The 23,693-nt window shown below is 34.0% G+C and overlaps 2 protein-coding genes and 1 long non-coding RNA gene across 3 annotated transcripts in view; 1 reads left to right on the plus strand and 2 right to left on the minus strand.

Annotated features, from left to right (window-relative positions):
• Nucleotides 1-23,693, plus strand: part of LOC119633193 (platelet-derived growth factor receptor alpha) — a 100,716-nt gene that overhangs the window by 1,906 nt on the left and 75,117 nt on the right. The gene's annotated exons all lie outside the window — the stretch shown is intronic.
• LOC119633195 lies at nt 1,273-3,357 on the minus strand. Its single transcript, XR_005246859.1, has 2 exons — nt 3,036-3,357; nt 1,273-2,924 (listed from the first exon to the last, which is right to left on the minus strand). It is a non-coding gene; the product is annotated as an uncharacterized LOC119633195 (long non-coding RNA).
• LOC119633194 (zinc carboxypeptidase-like) lies at nt 11,675-16,926 on the minus strand. The gene is made up of 4 exons (XM_038026586.1): nt 12,787-16,926; nt 12,348-12,723; nt 12,195-12,282; nt 11,675-12,126 (listed from the first exon to the last, which is right to left on the minus strand). Exons 1-4 carry the CDS (start codon nt 12,894-12,896, stop codon nt 11,822-11,824), a joined length of 879 nt encoding a protein of 292 aa, XP_037882514.1. The 5' UTR covers nt 12,897-16,926; the 3' UTR covers nt 11,675-11,821.

Raw genomic sequence — 23,693 nt, forward strand, 5'->3', positions numbered from 1 at the left:
ACGCTCCCTACACATTTGGGAATCAATTAAAAAAATTGAATTCATTCGAACCGTGATTGCAACTTGCTATAAACGTGCCTTCAGCAATGCAGAGCATTTTTAAAGAAAAATTCTTTATAAAGATAGAATATTTGATTACAATGCAAGTCAGAGAAAAGCACACTACCAGAAAATGTTATTTCCGTTCAGGTATTATTTAAGCGCAGCTGCCCGCATATATCATGATGAGTTTCGAAACTGAGCTGAAGACTTCAACGGAATATTCAGGTAGAGAAAAAGGAAAAAGTTTGTTGATTGGGTGGCTTTTTACACTCAAGTTGATACATGTAGGAGCGAAAAGCTTGAAATCAAGTTTGCTTTTTATGTCTTAAAAATCTTGAAAAATTTCTTCTTGGATTTGTTAAAAGTATATTTAATTTAAAATAAGTTTTAAAAAAATAAATAAAAGTGAAATTAAAAATAAATCGATGTATGACATAAGGAAAAAACATTTAAACAAAGGAAAAAAAACTTTAAATGAACCCTAATGCAAAGATAAGGGATTTGTGTTATTGATAGTCATGTTTGTAAAATGCATTCACTTATATAAAATACTTCCGTTATATAAAATATGTGTACGCTAGAGCTTTAGTGTGCTAGAAATAAATTACATTTGAAAATTGCAAACTCTCAAGACGACAACTTTTCATTAGGAAAGCGTGATATATACCCCAGAAGAAAATGAAGTTAAGAAACTTGATTGTGGTGATACGTATCTACCATCGAAAGCAAACAATTAAGTTGTTTTCTAATTGCTTTACGGTGATCTTTGGCGCAAGTCACATTTCTTCAAATTTCAAATCGAATGCATTTTGTGCGAATATCTGTTGATGAATGACATTACCTTGTGTAACTTGGAATGGAATTCAATTAACCAAATATCAAATCTCTATAAAATTTTCTTTGACTTTGCACACTCAAGGAAGAAATAAAAAAAAAAAAAAAAAAAAAATGGGATTAATGCAAAGCAAAGTTAAGTGAAATGACAAAATACTTCTGTAACCTCCTAACGGATGATAAGAATAAAAGGGAAACATCGAGAAATATCAATGGTAAGGCCATTTTGCGCCTGCAACGAGTGCTAGATACCCTCTTTTTGACACGGCCTGATATACAAATAATTTTAGATAATATTTAATCCATGCAGATCGTTATTCGTCTTGGACGAATTTTGGTAGTCTATTCCTATCAACTCTTGGCATAGCAGTAGGCTTTCTATGTACTTTTTCTAAATTTTTATATAAGACTAGGTATTAAACGTGTCTGTGCGTTGGGATAAAATTCAAATTTATTGATGATATTATGAGTGCCATCGCGCTAGACACTTCGAGTTTTCGAGTCAACTCGACGCGAACTCGATCGTCGTCAATCAGTAGCTTGCAGTACCGTAGATGCTGCCTATTGTCGTCCGTCTCTTTACACATTGATATGGCATACATTGAATGGCAGTTTGTAAGCAACCGAAATTTGTAGTGTACAAGCATCAACGTCAAATTTATCTATCTACCTATCTAAAAAATTTGGGACGAAATAAAAGCGTTAAATACTAATTCATAAAACAATCAATTTCAAGGCAAAAAATTTGTTGACATGACTATTTTATATTTAACTTAGCATATTGACATTTGTTTTAATTCGTGACGTTTTCGGACTCTTTTACCACTTGCGTATTTAACCGAATTCACAAAACCCAAATTGTTTATTTCAGTTTTTACTACTTTAAGAATTGCAATTAGAAAGACGGACGGACACATGAATACTTTCGCACTGATGAGAATATGTGCTCTTTTAGAACGTCTCTGTCATGTCAATTACTCCCACAGCAATAATGTTATTATATCGATAACCCCTTGGCAGTATGAGTACGTTATGACAATATGAACACTTTATCTGCGACTACATAAGTCAATTTACATAATTACAATGCAAACACAAAATGTGCCAGAAGAGATAGTCACATAAGTGTAATCGGAAGGAAAGACTACTCAAGTAATTAACTTTATCCTAATGTCCTTAATAACAACGATCATCAGACCGCAGTATCAAGAGAAATTTATGTGCTAAAGATTGAAAAGGTTGACATAGGTTTTACGGGTGGTAAAGCACCCGAACATAGCGCTGAGCAGAAAGTCAATGATTGTTTCGCAAGAGGAATGGATGGATGTAGAAGATATGAATACCCTCCTACCGTACGTATGTTATGGATGAGATATATAAGGAAGCTGTAAACTCGTTTTATTAAAATGTTGGGCGATTGAGAGCAAAGGATTTTGTAGGAAGCAATACAAATTTAAAAAAAAGCATAAACGAAAGAGGAAACGTGATCTCTGAGTTTGACGTGAGGTGAAGAACTTATAAAACAGTTGACAATAAGCTTAAATTTATGTAATCTATAAGACGGTTAATTGGGTAGCATTTCAACAGAATACACTACATGCGTCGAAACTGAAAAGAGAGTCTGCGATTGAATACTTAATCTAGAGAATAGTAAAGCGACTACATCTGTATGTGGAAAGAATCGATCGGAGGGACGATTACATTTTTATCATTCCGGAATCGTTTAGACTGATCCATGCTTTATACGTTGTTGTTGTACGTTATTTATCGAATTAGCTACTTTTAAAAAGGGTTTCCTTTTCTATTTCATTTTGAAGTTTTAGAAGACTTTCATAATTTTCACATACCACTTATATGAATTCTTGTCCGATAATTGGCTACAGAACTTCATTTAAACAAATTTATTAATGCTTATAGCAAAGATTTTGAGACTCTGTTTAAGAGAAGTAACAACAAATTGAAGATAATATCATACACTTTTTTCACATACCATATGTCGCGAGTGCAAAAGTACACATCGATGCCGGAAAACAATCACACATGCAACACTGAAATTATTGAGAAAATTAAATTTTTACTACGTTTGAAGAAGAAAGAAAGAAAAAGCTACGGCACGTTTTTGTGTTCAACAGCATAGGAAGAGTTGTATATAACTTTACCTTGTTAAATATGTATGTGTGTTTGTATCATTCATTCCCTTCAATTTGCTTTCGATGCTGTCGCTGTCGCTGTTGTTATTTATGCTTTTTTTTCTGCGATTGCAATTTCGCGTCCGTTTATTGTTTCTTTCACCATAAGTATGCACGGGTGTATATGAATAGCGTTCACATTTCCACGACATTTACTGTATTTGGTGAACACGTAAGCAAAAAAGTGTTTTAATTTCCTACATATACGATATTAACCTTTCCAATTTTTTAATTAAGAGAATTTTTGTAACTTTCGCAATAAGAAAAATGCAAAATATTGCATTTTCTCGTTTTCTATTTTTTTTTTTTTTTTTTTTTTTTTTTTTTTTTTTTAATACGCAATGTCAATAACAACAACAACTAACTGCACAACAACACTAAATTATTTGCTTTATGATAATGCCTAGAGGAGCATATAAAATATTAAGCCTTTATCAGGCCGATACGCACGTATTTACTTTCCCCATTCAATTCACCCTAATATTGATTGTCGTACCCGAGATAGCTGACATTATCATTATTATAAAGATCAATATTTTTTAGATGACTTAATACAATTTTCGATGATCTCATCATCGTTAACAACGTATTTATAATATTGTATAGTTGTATAGTTAATTATTTAAAATTTTCATTTAGCACTATTTTACATTTCAATTTATGCACATACACACATTTATTTTAACTCAGAAAACTTTGCATATATTTGACATATTTTTAGTATAATTGCAGTGGATTCACATGCGTATCTATTTACTTCAAAGAATATTCCCTCGCATTAATAATTAAATCAATTATAAAGGAACTTTAATGAGATTTCCTTTATTATATTCAATTTAATCCACAAGTGTTTATACCCATATGTGGTTTGCTTTAGATATATGGAAAGAACATCGATGCCTCCGTTTACCAGTTTAAGATTTTTTTTTAATATTTCGCACGAATTCTTATATGATGATATTTATTTTTATTTAAAGTCTTCAGATTGCGAAAGAGCCTGGAATCATTACAAGATTCTCTTTTACTGCGTAATTAATACCAATTATTGATTAAAGATTTCAATAGAATCAAAATGAAAATCTGGCTTCAGCCTTCTTTTCATATATATACGCTACAACATTTGTGGTACAGCAGTATATTAAGTTTGTGCAGATGTATGCAATATCTAGAAGAACTTGAAATGGACTCATCTTTCAATTAGATTGTCTGTCCGTCTGTCCGGTGTTTAATATACAAGTCGAGGTGTTTTGATAAAATTTGCTGCACTGACGTGTTTAGGGCCTAGGATGAACAATATTGAAAATGATTCAGATTCGATCTTTCCTTCGCCCACTTCACACACAATATCTTATTTTGAAAAATCGTTATTTGAACAACTGTAAGGCAGCGTAGGGTATATAGTGGGTATTTAATGATAAACTGTAGCCCACTGTAGACCTTTTACTTGATCATGACTTCATTAAGAAGAGGTTGTATTTAGCGTAGATCGAATATTTACTCGCGTAAATGAGAGAAAAACCCCTTTGATCACATTGCGTAAGAGCAATATGTCAAAATATGAGATGACTGCATATACTTTGACTTTGAGAAAATTCAACGTATTTCAGATTATTTAGCATTGCCATATTTACTGTCCAAAGGCGGGGCATGCTTTGCAAAACTCGTTGTTTCATTTGTAACAACCAAAAATATGCGTACAAGGTATCGTTACGTGTATGTACACTTCTGGATTTGATTATGTCAGTCTTTCCGTCTGAGTTTTTGGTTAAAACACACGCTGACCGTAAGGCCTACGTTTAGTATAAACACTTAGCACTTAGCCCACTTAGTCGATGACCGTAGAATACATATGAAAATGTACGATACGGTTTCAAATATCTTGCAATAATTATAAAACTCAAATAAATTTTCGATTAAAAGCTGACGCAAACTTTTGTTTTGCTAGTTTGGAAAGCGTTTTGTGTGATCGCGCCATGTGACGCCCTTTCTTGTACACTTTCAAAACGTTGTCGCCAAGCCAAGCAATTAAGTTTTGATAAACATATTTTCTATCGGCAGCAAAGAGTAAGTTGATATAGTCGATATAGACATTTCCTCCAAGTCTCACATCAATTAAGAGAATTCTCAAAATATTTCTGGTTGTTGCAAACGAAAAGAAAAAATGAATGTGCCGTCCAGTGGCAGAGGCAATGATGATTACATTCTTGATAAGGTCTAACAAACCAATAAAATACAAAATAAGGCAAGAAAACAAAAAACAACATACAGGCGATAAACATAAAAATTGAAATCTTTCCGCATTAAAAAAAATAAAATAAAGAAACGCAATAATAGTGTTATTCACTCTTCTTGTTAGGCAGCCGTGCATCGAAGCAAGATCTTCAGATTTTGAAATGCTGTACGGAAAGGACGAGAAAGGCTTGAAAGTCATTTTATATTCGCATTGAAGGTTAACTAGCCTACGTTGAAAGTTATTAAGAATCGTTTATAGTCATGTTTACGGCGATCAAAAGAGAAAAATATTGCTTCTTCGCTAAGTGAAAAGATTATTCATCAGTCATTACTTGTTTTTTTTTTTGTTTTCTTATATACTTTGAAGTCAGATTTTAACTGATATTGTTACTCTCCCCCTTCCGCCCCCTCTCTCTTTTTCTTATTCAAGCCAAAAATTTTATAAATTTACATATATGCCTACACATATACATATAAGATCTTCAGTAGCTTTTCGGGGCGGGCCAATACATTAATTCAAAGATGCTCCTAAGATATCCTAAGAAGTATGTTCAAGATCAATTTGAAATTCTAGGTTGATTCTGCGAAGCCTACTTTTGCTTGATATTCCGCAAAGTTCTCGGTAACGATTTGAAGCAATATTCCGCATTAATTCATTTATATAACACTCAATTCATATTCATACCGATACAACATTTGAAATAAGCGAATACTATATAATTTATTAGGGGGAACGCATTTTAGACTGCGTAATGTTCTTATCAATAAGATATCGCCCACAGTCGGATATTCGCGAACACAACGTCCTCACACCATTTCTATTTTCGGGCACACCTATCAAGGATTCGTTAAAATATACATTTTCAATCAATGAATGCAAGCTTCTATATCCGTATTGAGAAACACGTCCATTTTTATGGTTTACAATTCAAAAAGAATGCTGAAGGGTAACACATTCATTCTCAGAATTAATTGCCTCATGGATCTAGTTTAAATATGAAAAAAAAGCAGTAGACCCGCGAAAGCACTGGTAATAACTAGAAGACTAAAAGTAAAGTTTGAACACAAACGTAGGGTTCTGTATGCTTTCATTCAAACTCTACGAGGTCATATCAGCCGACATTATAAAAAAGTCTAACGAGTAAAGCTCTTTACTGGGTGTCGTTTGCTCACCTGGAACGTCAATTTTAGGAAGAAACTTCCTTAACTTAACATAAGCATGAAATAGGGTCAGTAAGATCGAGTCATCTATCAAACCTCTAAAATAGTTTTTTATAAAGTCCTGAAAAAATCATTACCCTCTTGTTCGTTTGTGAAGAAGAATACTTAAAGTGAGAATGTCAGCAACATAGTGTATTGTACCCGCTTCAGTTTGGGCATCGTAATAATACTTTTGGCAGTCGGTGTTTTATCTTAAAGAAAAATAATTTTTTTTTTTTTAGTTAACTCAGCTTTTTGCGAATTAAGCGCAATTACAATAAATAACTTTAGAAGCTTAGGAAGCCTTCTGTTTTGGCTTATTAATTTACTTAGATAATCAAGTAATCAGCTAACGAAAATATATCTCTGGACTGATTATGAGCTTGAATTGTCGTCAAGCTCTATTTTACCCAGTTCAATCCAGTCAAGTTCACATTCAAACCCTTTCATTAATCGATAGCAGAATAGGTGCTGTTCACTTATTATTTCTTCTAAAAAATTTCTCTCCATTGTTGTTATTATTAGTACCAGCTCGTCTGTAATACCTGCCTACAGTTACAGAAAGTTCTGGAACTGTCGACGCACTTCGAGCTCACTAGTTGTGAATAATAATTGATTTTACTTTAGATTTTTCTACTACCGAATAGTTCTAAGCTATACTACTAGTTATGTGAGTTATTTTTGAACAAAATGGCGGCAAACAAAGTTGCGAGCCTTCCGTGAACTAAACATCCTACACGAAGAAAAAAACAAAAAGAAGGAGAATTTGTAATTGAGAGACGCGAACGCTGCTAATAAAAAGGAAGTAAAACCTTGTAATTTATGCGAAACCTGAATGGAAATCGTAAAGTGGCGCTAAATAAAAGTAGTATAGCAATGAGCATCAGAAAACAAAACATAGCGTGTACAATAAACAGATGTGATGACTGAATAAAGTGCTTAACGAACCAGACCTTCGGAGGCCGTCCATACGTGTTGTATGCGTATATGTGAGCGTACAACAAATCAAATACAAGCGGCCTAAATAGCAATGAAATCCTATATTCAAAATAAATAATAATTTTTATGTGATCAGATATAAAGTGTTTTTACATCGAATTTTTATGTGCATCTGAAATTCGCGTTCTAGGATAACATTAATTTGAAACGAAAAAAATTAAAAAAATTCCGCGTCACATAACCCTGACCAATAATTGTTTTGATTGTGTATTGTGTAAAAATAAAAATTACTTAATTTCTCAATAATTGATTAAAAATAACAAACAAAAATTAAGCATTTCGAGTGACTATATTTACAAAAAAAAAAAAAAAAAAAAAAGGCGAAAAAATTAAAATTTTGCAAAAACATATGCAAAAAAATAAAAAACAAATATGTTTAATAATAATAAAATATATATTCTATTTGTTTTTCTCTCTCTCTGGCTTAAGGCCAAAATTATGACATATATATGTATGTATGTACTTTTGTTTGTTTGCCTATTAATAAACATGTACTTAAATGTATGGCAATATTGTTGCTCGGGAATGTTTACCAAAAATGAAACAACAAATCGTTAACGTAATTCTTACTTAAAAGCGTGTTATAATTAAAAGAAAAGAAAAAAAAATAAATTGGAAAAATATGCGTAGATCTGCTTTAAGGCCAACCCTCAATGCCTTCTACGGATATCTGCTTGAGGGCGAATTCTCTGCGATCTTCCCGTTAATAATTTTAAAACTACAACTGCAAAGCATTAGATGACGTTATAAACTGTTCCTATCAATAGTCGGATCGACGCGTTTTTTACCTTGATTTTTAAACTGTCGGCAATAATTATTAATCTTCTTATTATTATTATAATTGCGTTACTCCAAAGTAATACATTGTTGGATTAAAGTTAAGTGGGCGCTCCCAGCTCAGCTCTATCTATATTAAAAACGAATGCTAGATAATAGTATGGCAAGAACAAATTAGTTCGTTCCCTTTTCCAAATGCACTTTTGGATGCTAAGTAGAACTATGACTTCCTCATTTAAAAGCACTGCCTTTAAGCTGGAAACAGCCGTATAAGTTATCACACTAAAGCCTAGGGTTTTGAACCTTTGCGTTTTGCATAAGCGTAGTTCTTTGTCATAGTAATACTATCTACGAGAAACTTTACGTTTTCTGCTTAATTTGTAGGGCAATGTTCTTACGCGCGAACAAAACCGTGGAGGAGGTACGATATTCAACGATGAAGCAAAATACCCATGTCGCCCAATTTTGAGAGTTGGCAAGACGTGCTGTATTAGAATTTGTTCTAATCGAATGAAACCATCACTAAGGAATGCCAGCAATAATAACTGACGACAAAAGTGGGTTTGGTGCTCTGGAAGTTATGATAACGTGACTTTTCAGTAAGAAGAGACTCTGTTCCGTAGAGTGAAATTTCTTCAGGGAGTGTTCACAGTTATAACCTGCAATGTCGCACCTTTCCCGGTGTCATCAGCATGAATTACTGCTTCCGGTTAATACGGGTTTCAATAGATGGCTTTGATTATTTGTCCGGACGTTGCTTCCGTTCCTACCGCAATACCCAAATGTGGATTCCTCTCTCAAAAGGCTAGAGCTTTTTTTTTCGAGATAGAATTGGAAAACTGCCTGAGATGTTGGAAAAAGTGGTGATAGCCAATGATGGACAACATTTAGAATCGTTGTTATTGTTATCATTAGTGTTGTTATTATTATTATCTATGGGCGATGATCAATTCGAATAAGTAAGGCCTGTGATTAAATTTAGTTTCCAAGCAAGTCTAAGATGTCTATATAGGTTTTTGCGGCGTTCGGAAATCTATTAACGCATGAAACTGCATAAAACGACTAAAAATCTTATGGTGACCACAACTACATATTATTATGAGATTTCAGAAACCTTTTGCTTCTCGATATTAATGGAGGCTTCTGTTCGTTTTTTCCCATTTAGTATAAAAAAACCGGCATATAATGTGCATCTAAGTTAATGAATGAAACCCTTTTTTAAGATTACACCGTACCGCTACCTCGTAGTTTTCGATTCAAAATAATTTTCGTTTGTTCATTAAGAATATAGTTAAGCGTTTAATGTCTTGAATTGAAAATAAAATACATACGTATTTTTGAGCAAGTATTTATGGATTACAAACGGATTTACACCATTAATATATCTGCCACTACTGTGTGCCAAAATGAAATTATAATATATATTAAAGCAAAAGAAGCGAATGACGTAAATAAAAATGTTGGGCAAAGTTTCTTTATTAATCGACAAAAATATGTTAAAAAAAAAATGCAATTAATTTTATTGATATTTGAGAATTTGTCCCAGAAAATATTTGTCTTGACCACTCATATGACTAATTGTCAGTAAACGACCGCATGATTAAAAATACTTTTTCAATTTTTATTATTGTTTTGGATTTTTTTTCTGTCTTCTGCCATTTACGAAAGCATCATATTTATCAAGATTTGTACTTAAAACAGTTTTTGCTTCAGGATTTGATTTCAAGAAAATTACAATGCACGAAATGTGGGGATATTTGACGCCGTTGTATATGTAGTAATAACGAATACCGAATAGTTGAACATATTTAAGTTCTACTTTATTGCGCTTGCATGTGATGGGCACATATGCGTTCTATGTGCGGTATCTTTATCGGTACACATTCAAATACAAATAACCATAAACACGTTTTTTTCTTTTAAATACACTCCAAATCCGTTATGCAAGATACAAGAATATCGAGGACCTATTGCAAATATGTAGAAAAATAAAAACATTAAAAATATTTAGGACCACCTGTGTAAGGTAAGCTTCGGCATCGCACTTTTTGCAATATGAGAAAATCTGAATAAACAAACATATTAGTCTAAAATTTGCGAGATTGAAAGAAGCAAAAGCCAAATAGGTTGCTCTAAAATAAGCGAGCAAGTAAGTGTGAAATTCAAAGAAGCAAATTTTTAAGTACCCATTGCTTTGTCAAATTTCACAAGTTTGCCTACATTGCCATATGAACAGGCATTTGCGGAGAAACCGCCCATAACACTGTACGTATTCAGCAGCGTATTTCAATACAAACAATTAAGATGTAGAGTGTTCTTTAAAATTAGAAAGAAAAAAAAAAAAAAATGATTACATGAGCAAAACTATTGAACCTAGTACCTGTTAAGTGGCGAAGCAATCAGTTCGTTACTTCGATTTAGTAAATTTCGGACATTATTTCGCATATTGTTTACATCGCTGGAAGCTTTGGGCAAATAGATATTTATGCGATCAGGTTCTACAATTTTAAGCAGTCGAGTTTGCGACTTCCGAACAATTTTCATAAAGTTTGCTTTATCTTGTGTTGTCAACACTTTTAATAGTTGTTTCGTCTTGATATTCGGCAAATACAACTGTGATAACTGTTCTCAAAGAATACACGCCTAAATTGCAATCCATATAACTTCCGATTAGTGCTCAGCATTGCTTAAATTTCACGATAAATGGTATTATGAACTTACTTTAAGCTCACGCTTACGACTTCTATATATGTTCGTGGAACTGTGATGACTGCTTGTACTGAACGAATTCACCGCGGCAGTTGCTACGTGACGTTTGGCTGCTAAAACTGATGCTTTCCTAATACTCATATAAAAAGAAACTACTACTCGGATCGCAACTATCGCTAGGGTCTTTTCTTCTCTCTCTGATGCTAATCATATCTACCCTTATCTTAATAGGAATTTATTGTTGAAATGAAAATTCGTGGAAATTGGTTTATTAATGGTCTCAGCCGACACCATCAAAGGCTGACAAATGGCAATAATTTCGACTAAAGCAATTTTTCGAAACGACTATAATTACGTATACTTCAGTTCGTATGCTTCCCCGACTACATTTTTAAACAGTACATGCGTATATGAGTACATAAATCCGTGCAAGCAATTTCTGAGAGCCAAAGAAATTCCGTGGGAGCAGGAAAATGTGTTATAAAGTTGGCAAAATATTGGACCCTTTTTCTCTTTTATTAATACGTTCAATTACTTTCAAATTTTAACCGAAAATCAACCCTCCAAGAATTATTTACATTTCTTCGTCACTTAAATTGCAATTATATATATCCAAGTTCCTTTACAGCTTCGATCATTCCAATAAATCCATCCAAAAGTTCCATGCTTATGGGTAAAATCATTTGCTCCGGCAATTCAAAACGATACCATCTTCCTTTACCAGGTAACTCAATGGTAAAAGATATTGGTATACCTTTGACTGCATAAGCCCAGTCTTTGCTCCCACCGGTAAATCTTTCTAAATTTTTCAAAAAATTCAATTCATTTCCTAAGTATAGTTAAAATCGATTTGATATACTTAAAACATTAGCGCTGGATCCGCATTTGTATCTTGTACCAAAACGAGTCGCTAAAGCTTTAGCGAAAGCCCTCGCTACAAACATCATTTGTTCGTAGTGTTCGGGGAGCTCTTTGGTATGAGTCCAGGGTGTGAGCACGCATTGTGCAGCCGAATGTAGCCCTACATAAATTTTAAGAACACCATCTGGTATACTATCAATAAAATTTTTCAATTGCTGTATTTCCGGTTCAGATTCAGCGTGGGGGCCAGCATATTGAGTAGAACAAGGATCACTCTGTTTCTCTTTAATGAGTTGGGACGATCAAAATAAATGCCTTTAGAGATTAGAAAAAGTAAAGTGTTTTACTTACGTCCCCAGAGAAAGCCGAAATTACGATTTAAATCCGTACCTAGGCAATCGGGACTTGCCGGTCTTCTTGATTTCCGCCATAATCGTTCCTGCAACGTAATAGGAAACGAACATAATGTACAACTTTATAAATAAAACGCAACATATAGTGTACCTTCTTATGTGAGTAAACAAAACCGTCAACGTTCAATACAGGTATGATATACCAGTCAAGGCTCTCAGCCATAGTGCGTACATCCCGATTATGAGAAAATAATATTTCCTTAACTACATAAGTAATAGCCGATGATGTTATCCATTCTCGAGCGTGAATATTTGACTCAATAAAAATTGCTTTCTTTCCCGATTTAAAGGAGATTTTAATACCCCTTATTAATCGGCCCTCATACGAGCGTCCGATATTGAAGCCAGTAACTATTTTGGGGAATCTATCGATGAGTTCATCTAGCCATGCGTAGATTTCGCACAATCTGGGGTAGAAAGCCCAATCAAGAGGTCTAATAAATGGCTGGCCTGGAACCTGCTTATGTCTATGAAGAAAAAATTTGTGCTTACTAGCATAACTTTTTGAAAATTTGAACTTGAAGATTTACATTACGGACAATGGCCCACTTCCATCATAAGTTGGTTCATTTGCAGAGCAAGGACGGATAGTCCTGCAATTTAGGACACGTTGTCGCGATTCGTGCTCATAGACTTCCATGGCCTTTTCCCATATAGGTTGCAGTAAATGATTTTTTTTTTTTTGTTGATTTATTCCTGCGATAAGGCAGGCTTGGCTTTCACAAAATTAATAATTTTTTGTTCAATTTATTAATTACACATATTCTAAATAAAGAAATAAAAAAAATAAAAAAACGATAAAGTGAATATGACCACAAAATTACGAATATGAAAAAATCGATTAAATTCAATGGCAACTAGCATGAAAGGCGCAATAAAAATTATAAGAAAGAAAATCAAAAAAAAAGTCAACAAAAAATATTTTTTTTTTAATTTAAATCAAAAGTGTTGCGTTAGTACCTGATATCTCCTGGTGGTCTCCACGTGTTTTCTCCAGGCGAATTGAGACGTGGTCTTTCGATCCACGCTTTCAACTGATTGAAAAGTTTTATCTCAAAATGGTAATAATTCGCTTTAGAAACGGAAATAAGTCGCACGGATCCAAATCAGATGAGTGCGGCCATCAAATACCCGCGCCGAATAAGTTTTTGCTGAAAACTTTTACTAGGTTTTCAAGGTAAGCTTAAAGGCTTATCAGAAACGCTAACCGTTCACCTCTTCTTAGGGTTTTTAAAGATGGTTTTCAACAGTTCACAAAAAATTTAATCTCAAATATGCAAATCTTTGGAGAACGTTTTCAATCAGCTAACTTTCAAAAACTTTAAAAATGGTCGACTATTGAAAAGCCAGCACTTCCAGTATAACGCTCGTAACTTAGGCAGGAAGTTGGGTCAATATCCATGTCGCTCGCCTAAATTTTGAGCGCAATACAGTTATAATGTTAAACGGAAAGCGAGTTGTAGTATATGCCGTTCACCTTCATAGTTTCGTAAAATTAAGCCAACACTTGAAACGATATCTTGGATATTCGGAGCAGAACGAGATATTAAACAAGCAAAAATTATGCGATATCGAATTTTTGGAACTTGTGGTACACCCGTCTTTTATTAAACCGATCTATTCAGAATCATTTTCTACATCGATCTACACTTGTGTTTCTGTCTGTCGATCCATCTTGTTTTGAGGTATTTTGATAAAGACATATTTTGGCCCAAGTGTGAACAGCATTAAAAATGGTTCGATCAGATTGCTTCGGAAGTAGTATAGGGTATACAACGTCATAAAAACTGCGACAAAAAGTCCAACATAACGTAATCATTGCGTAGGATTTTCGGTTTTCAAACGATATTCGCCTTATGAGGTTATTTCGGATTATGATGCCAGATCAAGCCCAAACAAATACACAGCAAAAGCAAATTGATGGATACGATGACGATGTAAATCAAATCAGTTTTGTGGATGCCTCGTTCAATCCACTCAAATTCTCGATATTACATTCCTTATGGAAGATCTGGTTCTCTCAGGAACATTCCACTTAGTTTACATTACAGAGACAGGAAAGTAGTAACACCGATCCCTGGCTGACTCAAATTCGTGCAGGGGTTAACAGCTCCCGTAATATGACGATGTATAAGTCTCCGCTTTCGGCATATTATCTCGTGAGAAAAACATGCACAATATTTATAAAAGACGCAATAAGAATGAAAACACTTTACTAACAAGATTACTTTTTACTCATTATTTTCGTTGATACTTTCCCTGTTGATTGCTATGGAAAGATAATCAACTATACAAACGCAGTTGCCACCCACATCACAGAAGACACAAAAACACAAAACAAACAAGGAAAAGCATATATAACTACCATGAACGGGTAACAATGAAGGATATTAGATGGACCGTTTGAATTGTTAACACGACCATACCAACCAACCACCACACAGAACACATTAATCATCATTATTTAGATATCTATCACTATATCACTATACTACCAGCTAAGCAAGAGTTGCGCGAGAGATGTTTTCATCGAGATAATGTGGGACTTATGCACACAAATAAATAAATAAATAAGCAAAGAGCTACGATACATACGTACATACATACGTGCACGAAAGCAATTGTTAACCAAATATGCTTATCAATATTTCCCTCATGCAAGATTTTGGAATTTATTTACCACAAAAACCAAAAACATTCATTTCGCAACATATGCCAGAAAAATACGGCGAAGAGTGTTTACATACGAAGATAACTGATAATTTTTTTTCCATTTTCAAAATTCATGCATATATGTGTACGTGTACGTTCTCGTATTTAGGCAATGACGTTCAGTTTCAATTATTATTTATACATGCGATTATATGCATTATCATCTGTGCTGTCGTCTGCTCAATGTTGTGTCATATACCGCTAAAAAGAATTTAACGAGTTTTCCTCTTTTTTGTTTTTCATCATTTTCTAAATGTTTTTTATAAAAATTTATTTATTAAACCTTTTTTCCTCGTCTATCTTAATGCATACAATATATTGTCGTCGTTGAAATGTTATCAGCTCAAGTCTCTACAATAGTAACTTAAACGCTACACAATAGCGTCAACAAGTATTCACGCGTTGTTCTTTTCTTTTTCATTCTAATACATTCTTTTATTTCATACATTTTTCTTATCTTAAAGAATTTTATTTATTATTGTTAATACAACACAATGTGTGAATATATCTTGCCCTGGTATTCGTTCTTCTAGGCAATTACGGAATGTAACTTGAAAATTAAAAAAATATTCTATGATTTCCTCCATTCTCTTTCCAATATATTGCTTCAACGCATTTATCACAGAAAATATTAAGCCTTTTCGGTATTGCGGGCCAAAGAACGCTTAGTTCTTGAAAGTTTTAAAAAACGTTCAATTAAGACAAGAATCGTAGAAAAACTATGATTAACACATGGAAAGTGTAGTGAGAAGAAAATTGCAACAATCAGTGCGATCTGAAAGAAAAAATTCCGTTAGAGCTAACATTGCTCTATTAATGGTGAAATCGGTTCATCATGCTCTTGCTGGGCTATCTTTAGGAATTACTATAACCTTTTTACCTGAATTGTTTCATTTATCTAAAAAGTTGTCCAGAGGCACTTTTGCTTAATACCTAGAACGTTCGATATGAGCTCACACCCATATTAAATATGTTGATTTAAATCCTTCGCTACTCCATTTGCCTTTCTATTTCCTACGTTCTCAAATGCCGCAAAGTTGTAAATACACAGTTAACCATATAATGCTTTGAAAACAACTATAAATTGTCTTTGAGAACAATAACTTTATATTGTTCCAAAAATTTCAAGTTAACCCAAAAACAAATAAGAAAATTATATCCGGCTAGGGCCGAATCTCTTATACCCGCCACTTTTTTCTTAAAAAACCGAAAAAATGTTTGTACAGGCATACACGGAAATCATGATTGCATCTGTAATGGGTTATGAATGAGCACGAAATTCAATTTTTTGGCTTTCGAAGACAAGGCTATTCTCCGTTTAATTTGTACTCTGGGTGTATCCTTTGACCGATTTGGTCCATTGTTAATACCAACCTTGTCGCAAGAGCTTCTAATGTTTCTTCTAAATTCGAAGCCAACAACCCCATCCTTGGGGCCAGGAGAATGCTTAGCAAAGACATCGAATGGATGGACAGACGATGCAGATCGAATGGGATTTCGATGCTGATAGGCGACTTTTGTAATTTACAACGTCTCTGTAACTTCCCTCTTTTGACAAAGTCAACACGCTCCCGACCCCTTCTAACACAAATTCGCGGAGGCGAAGTAACAATAAGATTGATAATCACCGCTACAAAGCCTTTCATTTAGCATCGAACAAAATCTTGTTTTTATTTCAAAATTTTCTTTCAAACATCCAAAGATGATACAAACTTAATATAGTCAGCACAAGATTCAAGGTGAAATCAAAAATTCTCAGCTGTCTGTCTGTCCTTTTAGCCGCGGCTATCAAAATGTTTCCGTTTATATTTTTGCTGGATGGTCACACACCGAGTTTGAAAGTGGATGCCATCCGCCCACGAAAGATGAAAAAAAACAACTTACATATCGTGGCAAATAGTAAGCGAAAGCTTTAAACAAAAATATATAATAAGTGAAAATATGATTCGAAATGGTTAATTGATCAAAATCTGAAGCAACATTTTTATTAGATCGAAGACTATTTTAATTTTCTCACTTCCTGTTTTTATAAATTATCCATCAGCGAAGGATGCCATTATGTCGAGCAATTATGCAACAAATTGAAACAATTGTAAATCAAATTTTCGAATTTGATTTGCCGTTCTAAGAAGGAGTGCTTTGCTAGACCTGCCATTTTCCTTCCATTTCCAAATTTTTTTACTTTTTTGCCTATCCTTTCATGTATGGAAATCAGGGCAATTAATAATTCTTGCACTTTTTTTCTTTTTATGCAAATTGAGAAATGTAAAGCTGTCTTTAGAGAATATAAAGTTATGTTACCGCCTTCAACCCCTTGTATGCCTTGAGGCAAGAAAATATGCGATCTATAAATAAATATCAATCGATACTGGATACTATAGGATGAGCATGTTAGGGAGAGACATACGGAAAATTTACTATTAATGTGGGTATCTAAGATTCGCTTCAAGCTTTCTGCTTTGTTTCTCAATATATTTAAGAGCATTTCTTATTGCAGAGGTTAGATATCAATATTTGTACATTTTTATATGCGAATGTTTTTATGTATTTCTGGGAATTTAAGACTCCATAAATACACTGCAATTCCATATAATGCCTATAAATGTCTGCATTTGAAAGATTCAAGAGATTTTTCATTGCATTTTCGCACACAAGAAGTTCTTGGTCAAGTTTGCTTAGCGCTATCTTATGGTAGCTACGTGCGCCTGAGTGTCTGTGCATTGCAGTTGTTTTTGTCATTTTTAAGTTTGCGATAATAAATTTCCTGTTTTAACCATAAAGGTTAGAAATTATTTTCTGGCAAAAACTTATAATTTATGCTTATCGTATATTGTAGGTAATGTGTGTGACTTGGTTTTTTTTTTTTGTTTTTTTGCATGACTATTAATGACTCCAAAAACTAAAAGTTAAATAGAATAAAAAAGGGTATGAGTTTTTCATAAATATTTCTATAAGAAAATTGTGCCTTGGCTAACGAGAGCTGAAACCAAAAACTACTACTAAAGCGAAGAATAATGGATTGAAATCAGAGCAGCGATAGTATGCAATAAATCAAAGTTTAAGGTCATTTTAGATGGTGGCGAACGCTTTCTTTGATCGAACGGTATTGTGCCGCTACTGCACGAGGCCATAGCATACCTATCAACAATACTCTGAATTGCTTAGATTTCAGTTTTTCCTTACATTTTGCTAACAATTTTCCTTTTTCCAGACTTTATTAATTTATCATTCCTTTTGTAACACCTCGAGCGCTAGAAGTCGTACTCTTGGTAGAACTCTCCAAATCTCATATAAAGTATTTACAATTTGAAATCCTTGACTAACTTAGTCAGATCTCCGAGTCATGTCTCCGAAACATTGGCGCTGGCCAACGAGCTGAAAACTAAGGCAAGAGATATCAGATATCGTTGTCTAGAGGTCTAAGATCAAATCTTCAACAGTGCCCACATATCACTGGAAAACCAAATTATGAAATTGTTTTCAAGGCACTTATAAAAGTTTCGCTAAAAATGGTCCCAATCGGCCAAGTTATACGTCCTTATTTAACAACATGTTAATCAATTTATGAATATTTGCAATAATTCAAATAGAGTAACCAAGGATCTACTGCAGCTACATAAAGCTTTGTTTTTGTGTCTCTTGGATGAGTTTCAGCTGAAATCGAAATTTTTGGCTTTTACAAGAAATTTCTTTCTTTTACAATTCATTCATGCATTTTTAATGGTATACATTACAAATCGTGATAATTTTATCGATTTTCTGCATTTGCATATAATTGATAATGTTTGTTAAGCCAATCAGATATACGCGACTACGTATTCGAAAACGTCACGTTTTGCATTGTTGACCGATATTTTTTTTTTTTGCCATTGTTTACTGTTTTTGTGGATTTTTTTTTTTTTTTCCAAGTGTAGATATGAAATATTTACACAGGCAAGCGACTATTCAATTTATAGACTACAAAGTGGTAAAAAAATACTAAATTAATATGAATATATTTATAACGAATATAAAATATAACCATAAAGCACATATTTACTAATGCATTATGCAGAATTGGAAGTGAAGGGTGTCTCAGAACCAGCTAGCTGAATATTTTTAACAAACACATATTCTGTTAAACTATACAATAAGTGCTTTTTTCTATTAAGGGCATCCGCTCAAAAAGCTATTGGGAACGTGAATAAGTTTTTGCGGACAGAGCGAAATTAAATGTTTATTAAAGAAAACGTGGACGGTGTATTTTTGCTGTAAAATGTACGACAATTCCTACGTACTGAAGGTACAACTCTGCCAATAAAATGCATTGTTCGATTCACGCTCCAGTTCTACTTGGCTCCGTTTTGCATGTTCATTGCATTTTCCATTCTAACAGAGCATTTCAATCCACTAATATCAATTTTATTCACAGCATTGTCGATCGATGGGGACACAATTTTCTCCATTCCCAACAAAAGCGCTTTTTCCGCGGCGAAAAGCCTTGTAGATATTTGGGGGCTATTCGCATGAATCGTTGACGGCAAGAAAGAAGTGAGAAAAGAGAAAGAAAGAAAAAAATACGAAGGTTGCGGCCACAGCCTAGCGGATGTGAGCCCAATCGATAAGTATTATGCCTGAACAAAGTAAACTCTATTGCACTGACATTTGAATCCGCGAACAAAGACTTTGTGGTCGCAATGCTTCCCTATACGGCTACTCAGGCGGATAGTTGATGTACAGTCATAACAATTGAATTAATCAATTGAGACAAAGTTTAGCAAACAGAGAGATAGAGAGAGTAATGCCTAGGAAGTTAGCTGACTGCTGTTAGTATTTCTTGGCCCGAGTTTTCCGATACTGTGCTGAAAGTTCTCATGTTGGAAAACCACGATTCCATATTAACGCTTTAGCTTGCGTGAGGCAAGTTAAACCGCTACACTACATTAAGTTGGCCGCAAATGTTCAATTTTGTGGCCGATATTAGTGGTTTGTCTAATCTCTATCAAACTTGTTTGAATAGTCGCATTTCCCGAACATGGCGATTTTGCTTCTTTTTTTTTGGCTTAAAAGTGGATTTATTCAAAGTTCCAAAAAACCTTATGCCACACGCTTCATTGGCTTTAAGCTTCTTGAAAGCAGCGGGGGCTTATTCAATATTCCGATATATTTTCCAAAATGAAATCCATTCTATAACTTCATTGCTTATCAGGCCATCTTGTCACAGCCAAAAGTCACAGGCGCCAAAAATTTTGAATTTATGACAATCGGGAAAAGATATGCTCAGCTTTTGAGGTCGGCGCCTAGTCGGCAAACACAGTCTTGCGATTAGTTGTGCAAGACTCTTTCCTATTGCATTGTTCGTTTCAAATCTAATGCTTGCTTATATGGGCACTTGTAAAAAACATAAAGCCATTTCGCTTCGTCTGCGACAATTAAGTAGCAAAACTAATAAAGTTGTCTTTAAATTTCGCAATGTCATTGGCACCATTTCATTGATATTGTCTAATTAAGATCATTTATCGGCTCGTTAAAATCGTGTTAGCGGAACACAGTTGTCATAATATTTTTTCATCCAATTCTTAGAGCGTTTAAACTTAGGTTTGCAAATCGCAAACAATGTTGTTGGGCTGCAACAATTGTTCCATAAATCACTTGTTGGAAAGCCTTTACAAGTCATCCCCACATGGCAGTTTGCCGACGAGTTGAGCATATCGATTGTCGAAAATCTCAGGCGGAGTACGAGAGCTCGCCTTCTCGATAACGCAGAATGATTCGAAGTAGCGCATAGTTCTGTTATATATTTTTTTAAAGAGTAAATGCATTAAATTGCATTGGTTGTACGTTTGCCTTGCTCTCCAAACTCCAAGCAAGTGCGTTCATGCACGGTTCTTGTAAAAATTTGTTTGTTGTCATTTCAAAAGTCCATATAATGCAAACAACTTCTGTTTTACTTCTGCAAATCCAAATCGCATTGTTAATATTGTCAAATCGCAAAGGGTATAATGGATTCTACCAAGCTTTGAACTTCATTTTGGAACACCCTGAACAAGACAATTTTAAAGATAAGATTACCAAATTGGCGTCGAGAAACTTACATATGAGAAATTCAACGATAACTTCGCACTGGGGAGCTTTCATAAAAAAAAAACTTAATCATAAATGCAAAAAAAAAAATGCGTATACACATAAAGTGATCCATGGCAAGCGATGATTTTTTTTTTTTTTTGTTTTGAGCGCTTAAGATAAAATTCTTTGTACAAAGAACTTCTTCTGTCAAAATTATATAATGAAATGTGACATCACCTTAATTGTGCAAATATTTATTTAAAAACTTCAAGCATATTATTGCAATAGCGATGACAAGTGAAAATGAAATAAATGCCCAGATTGATTACTTTATATGGTATTTAAACGGGACATTATGTAATAAATAGACAATTGATGTGAAAAATAAAAGAAAGAAGAAAATTAATACAAGCCAGTCTCTGAGTGAAAAAAGAGAGAAGAAAGAAGAAATGTACAAACACCAACCTTAGAAAGAAATGCTTGTTTTCAAACACTTCGCGCGTAAGCTGTTGAAGAATGTTAATGCCGAGTGACATAAGTGACGGTGAAATGTTTACTTGCTAAAGAAAAAAGCTAAATCATTTCACATGAAATTATTGTTGAAATCATTAATTAAATGCAGACGGCACGGCACTATGAATTTTAAAAACTCATCATGCAACTGTTTATTAGTTGACACTGTAAACATATTATTACAGTTTAGACCTCTACATACTCTAAATAGGCAAGGTAAGCTACTCAAACGGGTCGGTTCCGCTTCTCTTAAACATAAACATTAAAATTAAAATTACGGTCGTCCTTTAAGGCAGCTATCCTTTGGACCTGCTTCCAGAATGAAAAATAAATCCATCATTAATTGAGGTGCAGTTCGAGAAAAACGAATTGAGGAAAGTAGGATAAGACGAAGCTACAGCTACAGCTTGAGAGGTTCACACGTTCTCGTTAAGTGTTGTGGCTTCACTCATTGAGCGTTCAATACACTTGATCTCCCCGCCGATTTTAATTAAAGTTCGATCTGCCGTACGGACAGTTAAACCTTGATAAACTGACTTATTAGTCTTATGTAGTGGACTATGTGATAGGAGTGTGAATAAAATTCTGCAAATTTTTTAATTAAATTGATTATTTTTTACAAGAAAAATGACAATGAGATATTTTATCGGGATTTGAATATTGAATGTCGTCCACCGCTAGCCGCTACTTGTCCATTTTTTAAGTAGAATTTGAGTTCCGTGCGTGATGGACAAATAACCTTTTAAGGCTATCTGAACTAGGCATGTAAGGAACGCAGCCATGCTCGAGAAAACAATAATTAATCAATTACCGATCCACCAATATCAATCAAGATGACTTTGGTCTGGTGAAACAGGTGTAAGTTTGCCTGCCAGATTGGAATAGTTTGTTTTCTATATTATGTTATTTAATAAATTTGACTGAAATATTAATTAGAGACAATAATTGACAAAAGTATCAATGTTAGCAGCAATGCATTGTTAAGAGAACCCTACAATACCACATTCTAATCCAATGCTGTTGCGGTTCCTTGAGCCAATTTAGCAATATGCCTCCGGACGTCATCATATTGACAAATTGCATAAGTTTTTGTTAATAGAGGACTGACTTTACAAATCGTAAACATCTACAGGTTATTGCCCATGAAGTTTCAGCACCACTATCCTTCGAATTAAGCAGAAAACGTCCAATTTTTGGCATTAGCACTAGACCTACTCACCTCGGTGGATAACTTCTATAGTTTCATGGAATCTGAAGATGATACTTCCGTATCCCCATCTTGAGGCCATTTCTACTTTAGTAACACTAGCAGGAAATATCTGGGCATTGCTTTACAGCGATGCAATTGCTTGTTTTCGTCCGATAATATTATTATGATGATTACTCCACACATTCGACATTCAGGATTAGGATGAGTTGCGATGGCAGTCCGGCTAAAAGCAATGCTCAAATACAGAACAATTATTTCACGGTAACATTGTGTAAAACCTGAATTAGGAACGCTCGACCAATTTCCTTAATAAGTGTACTGATATCTCCAAGGTAGCATAGCGGAAAAACTTATGTCAGAAACCTGCCTTGGATAACTATATACATGTGCGACATTGAATAGGAGGATGATTTTAAATCAAGAAAACATTTGTTTACCTTAATCTGTACGGAAAATTATATTTCAATAGCAGAACTCTATGTTTACCAATCGCCGCCGAGGATATTAATAGATTCTCCGTAGGCCGTACTGTTCGCTTCCTTTCTATATTTTTTATTCATATATATGATATTAGGGCAGCGCAAGATAGCGCAGTGTTGCTTGTTCGTTGTACAGATGACATTTTTAGCGCCTCCTTTTTCCTTCTTCTTGTTTTTTAAATAAATTATCAAGTACAAACTAAGTGCAAAGCAGTCTTTGAATTTAACAATACGAATAGACATATAATGCGGTTGCGGAAGCATAATCCCACGCTGTGGATGCTCTTAATTGTTACTCGTTTGTCATGCGATTTTTTTTTCTCTTAACGAATCATGAGATTCACTATGATTGTTTAATTTGCGTTCCTTTCAAGTAATTATCAAAAAAAAAAAAAAAAACTTTTTTTTTTTTAAATCAAACATTCTTGTAAAACAATCTAGAGCTACAGCCTTAAATTAACTCAGCAGTCAATAATTC

Source organism: Glossina fuscipes, unplaced genomic scaffold (assembly GCF_014805625.2).
Source record: "Glossina fuscipes isolate IAEA_lab_2018 unplaced genomic scaffold, Yale_Gfus_2 2, whole genome shotgun sequence".
Taxonomy (NCBI): Eukaryota; Metazoa; Arthropoda; class Insecta; order Diptera; family Glossinidae; genus Glossina; species Glossina fuscipes.

Coding starts and splice junctions, on each gene's coding strand:
- LOC119633194 (XM_038026586.1), bottom strand. CDS start 12,896: ATGGAAGTCTATGAGCACGAATCGCGACAACGTGTCCTAAATTGCAGG. Junction 12,724..12,786: donor AGTGGGCCATTGTCCGTAAT/GTAAATCTTCAA, acceptor TTTTCTTCATAG/ACATAAGCAGGTTCCAGGCC. Junction 12,283..12,347: donor TTGTTTACTCACATAAGAAG/GTACACTATATG, acceptor ATTACGTTGCAG/GAACGATTATGGCGGAAATC.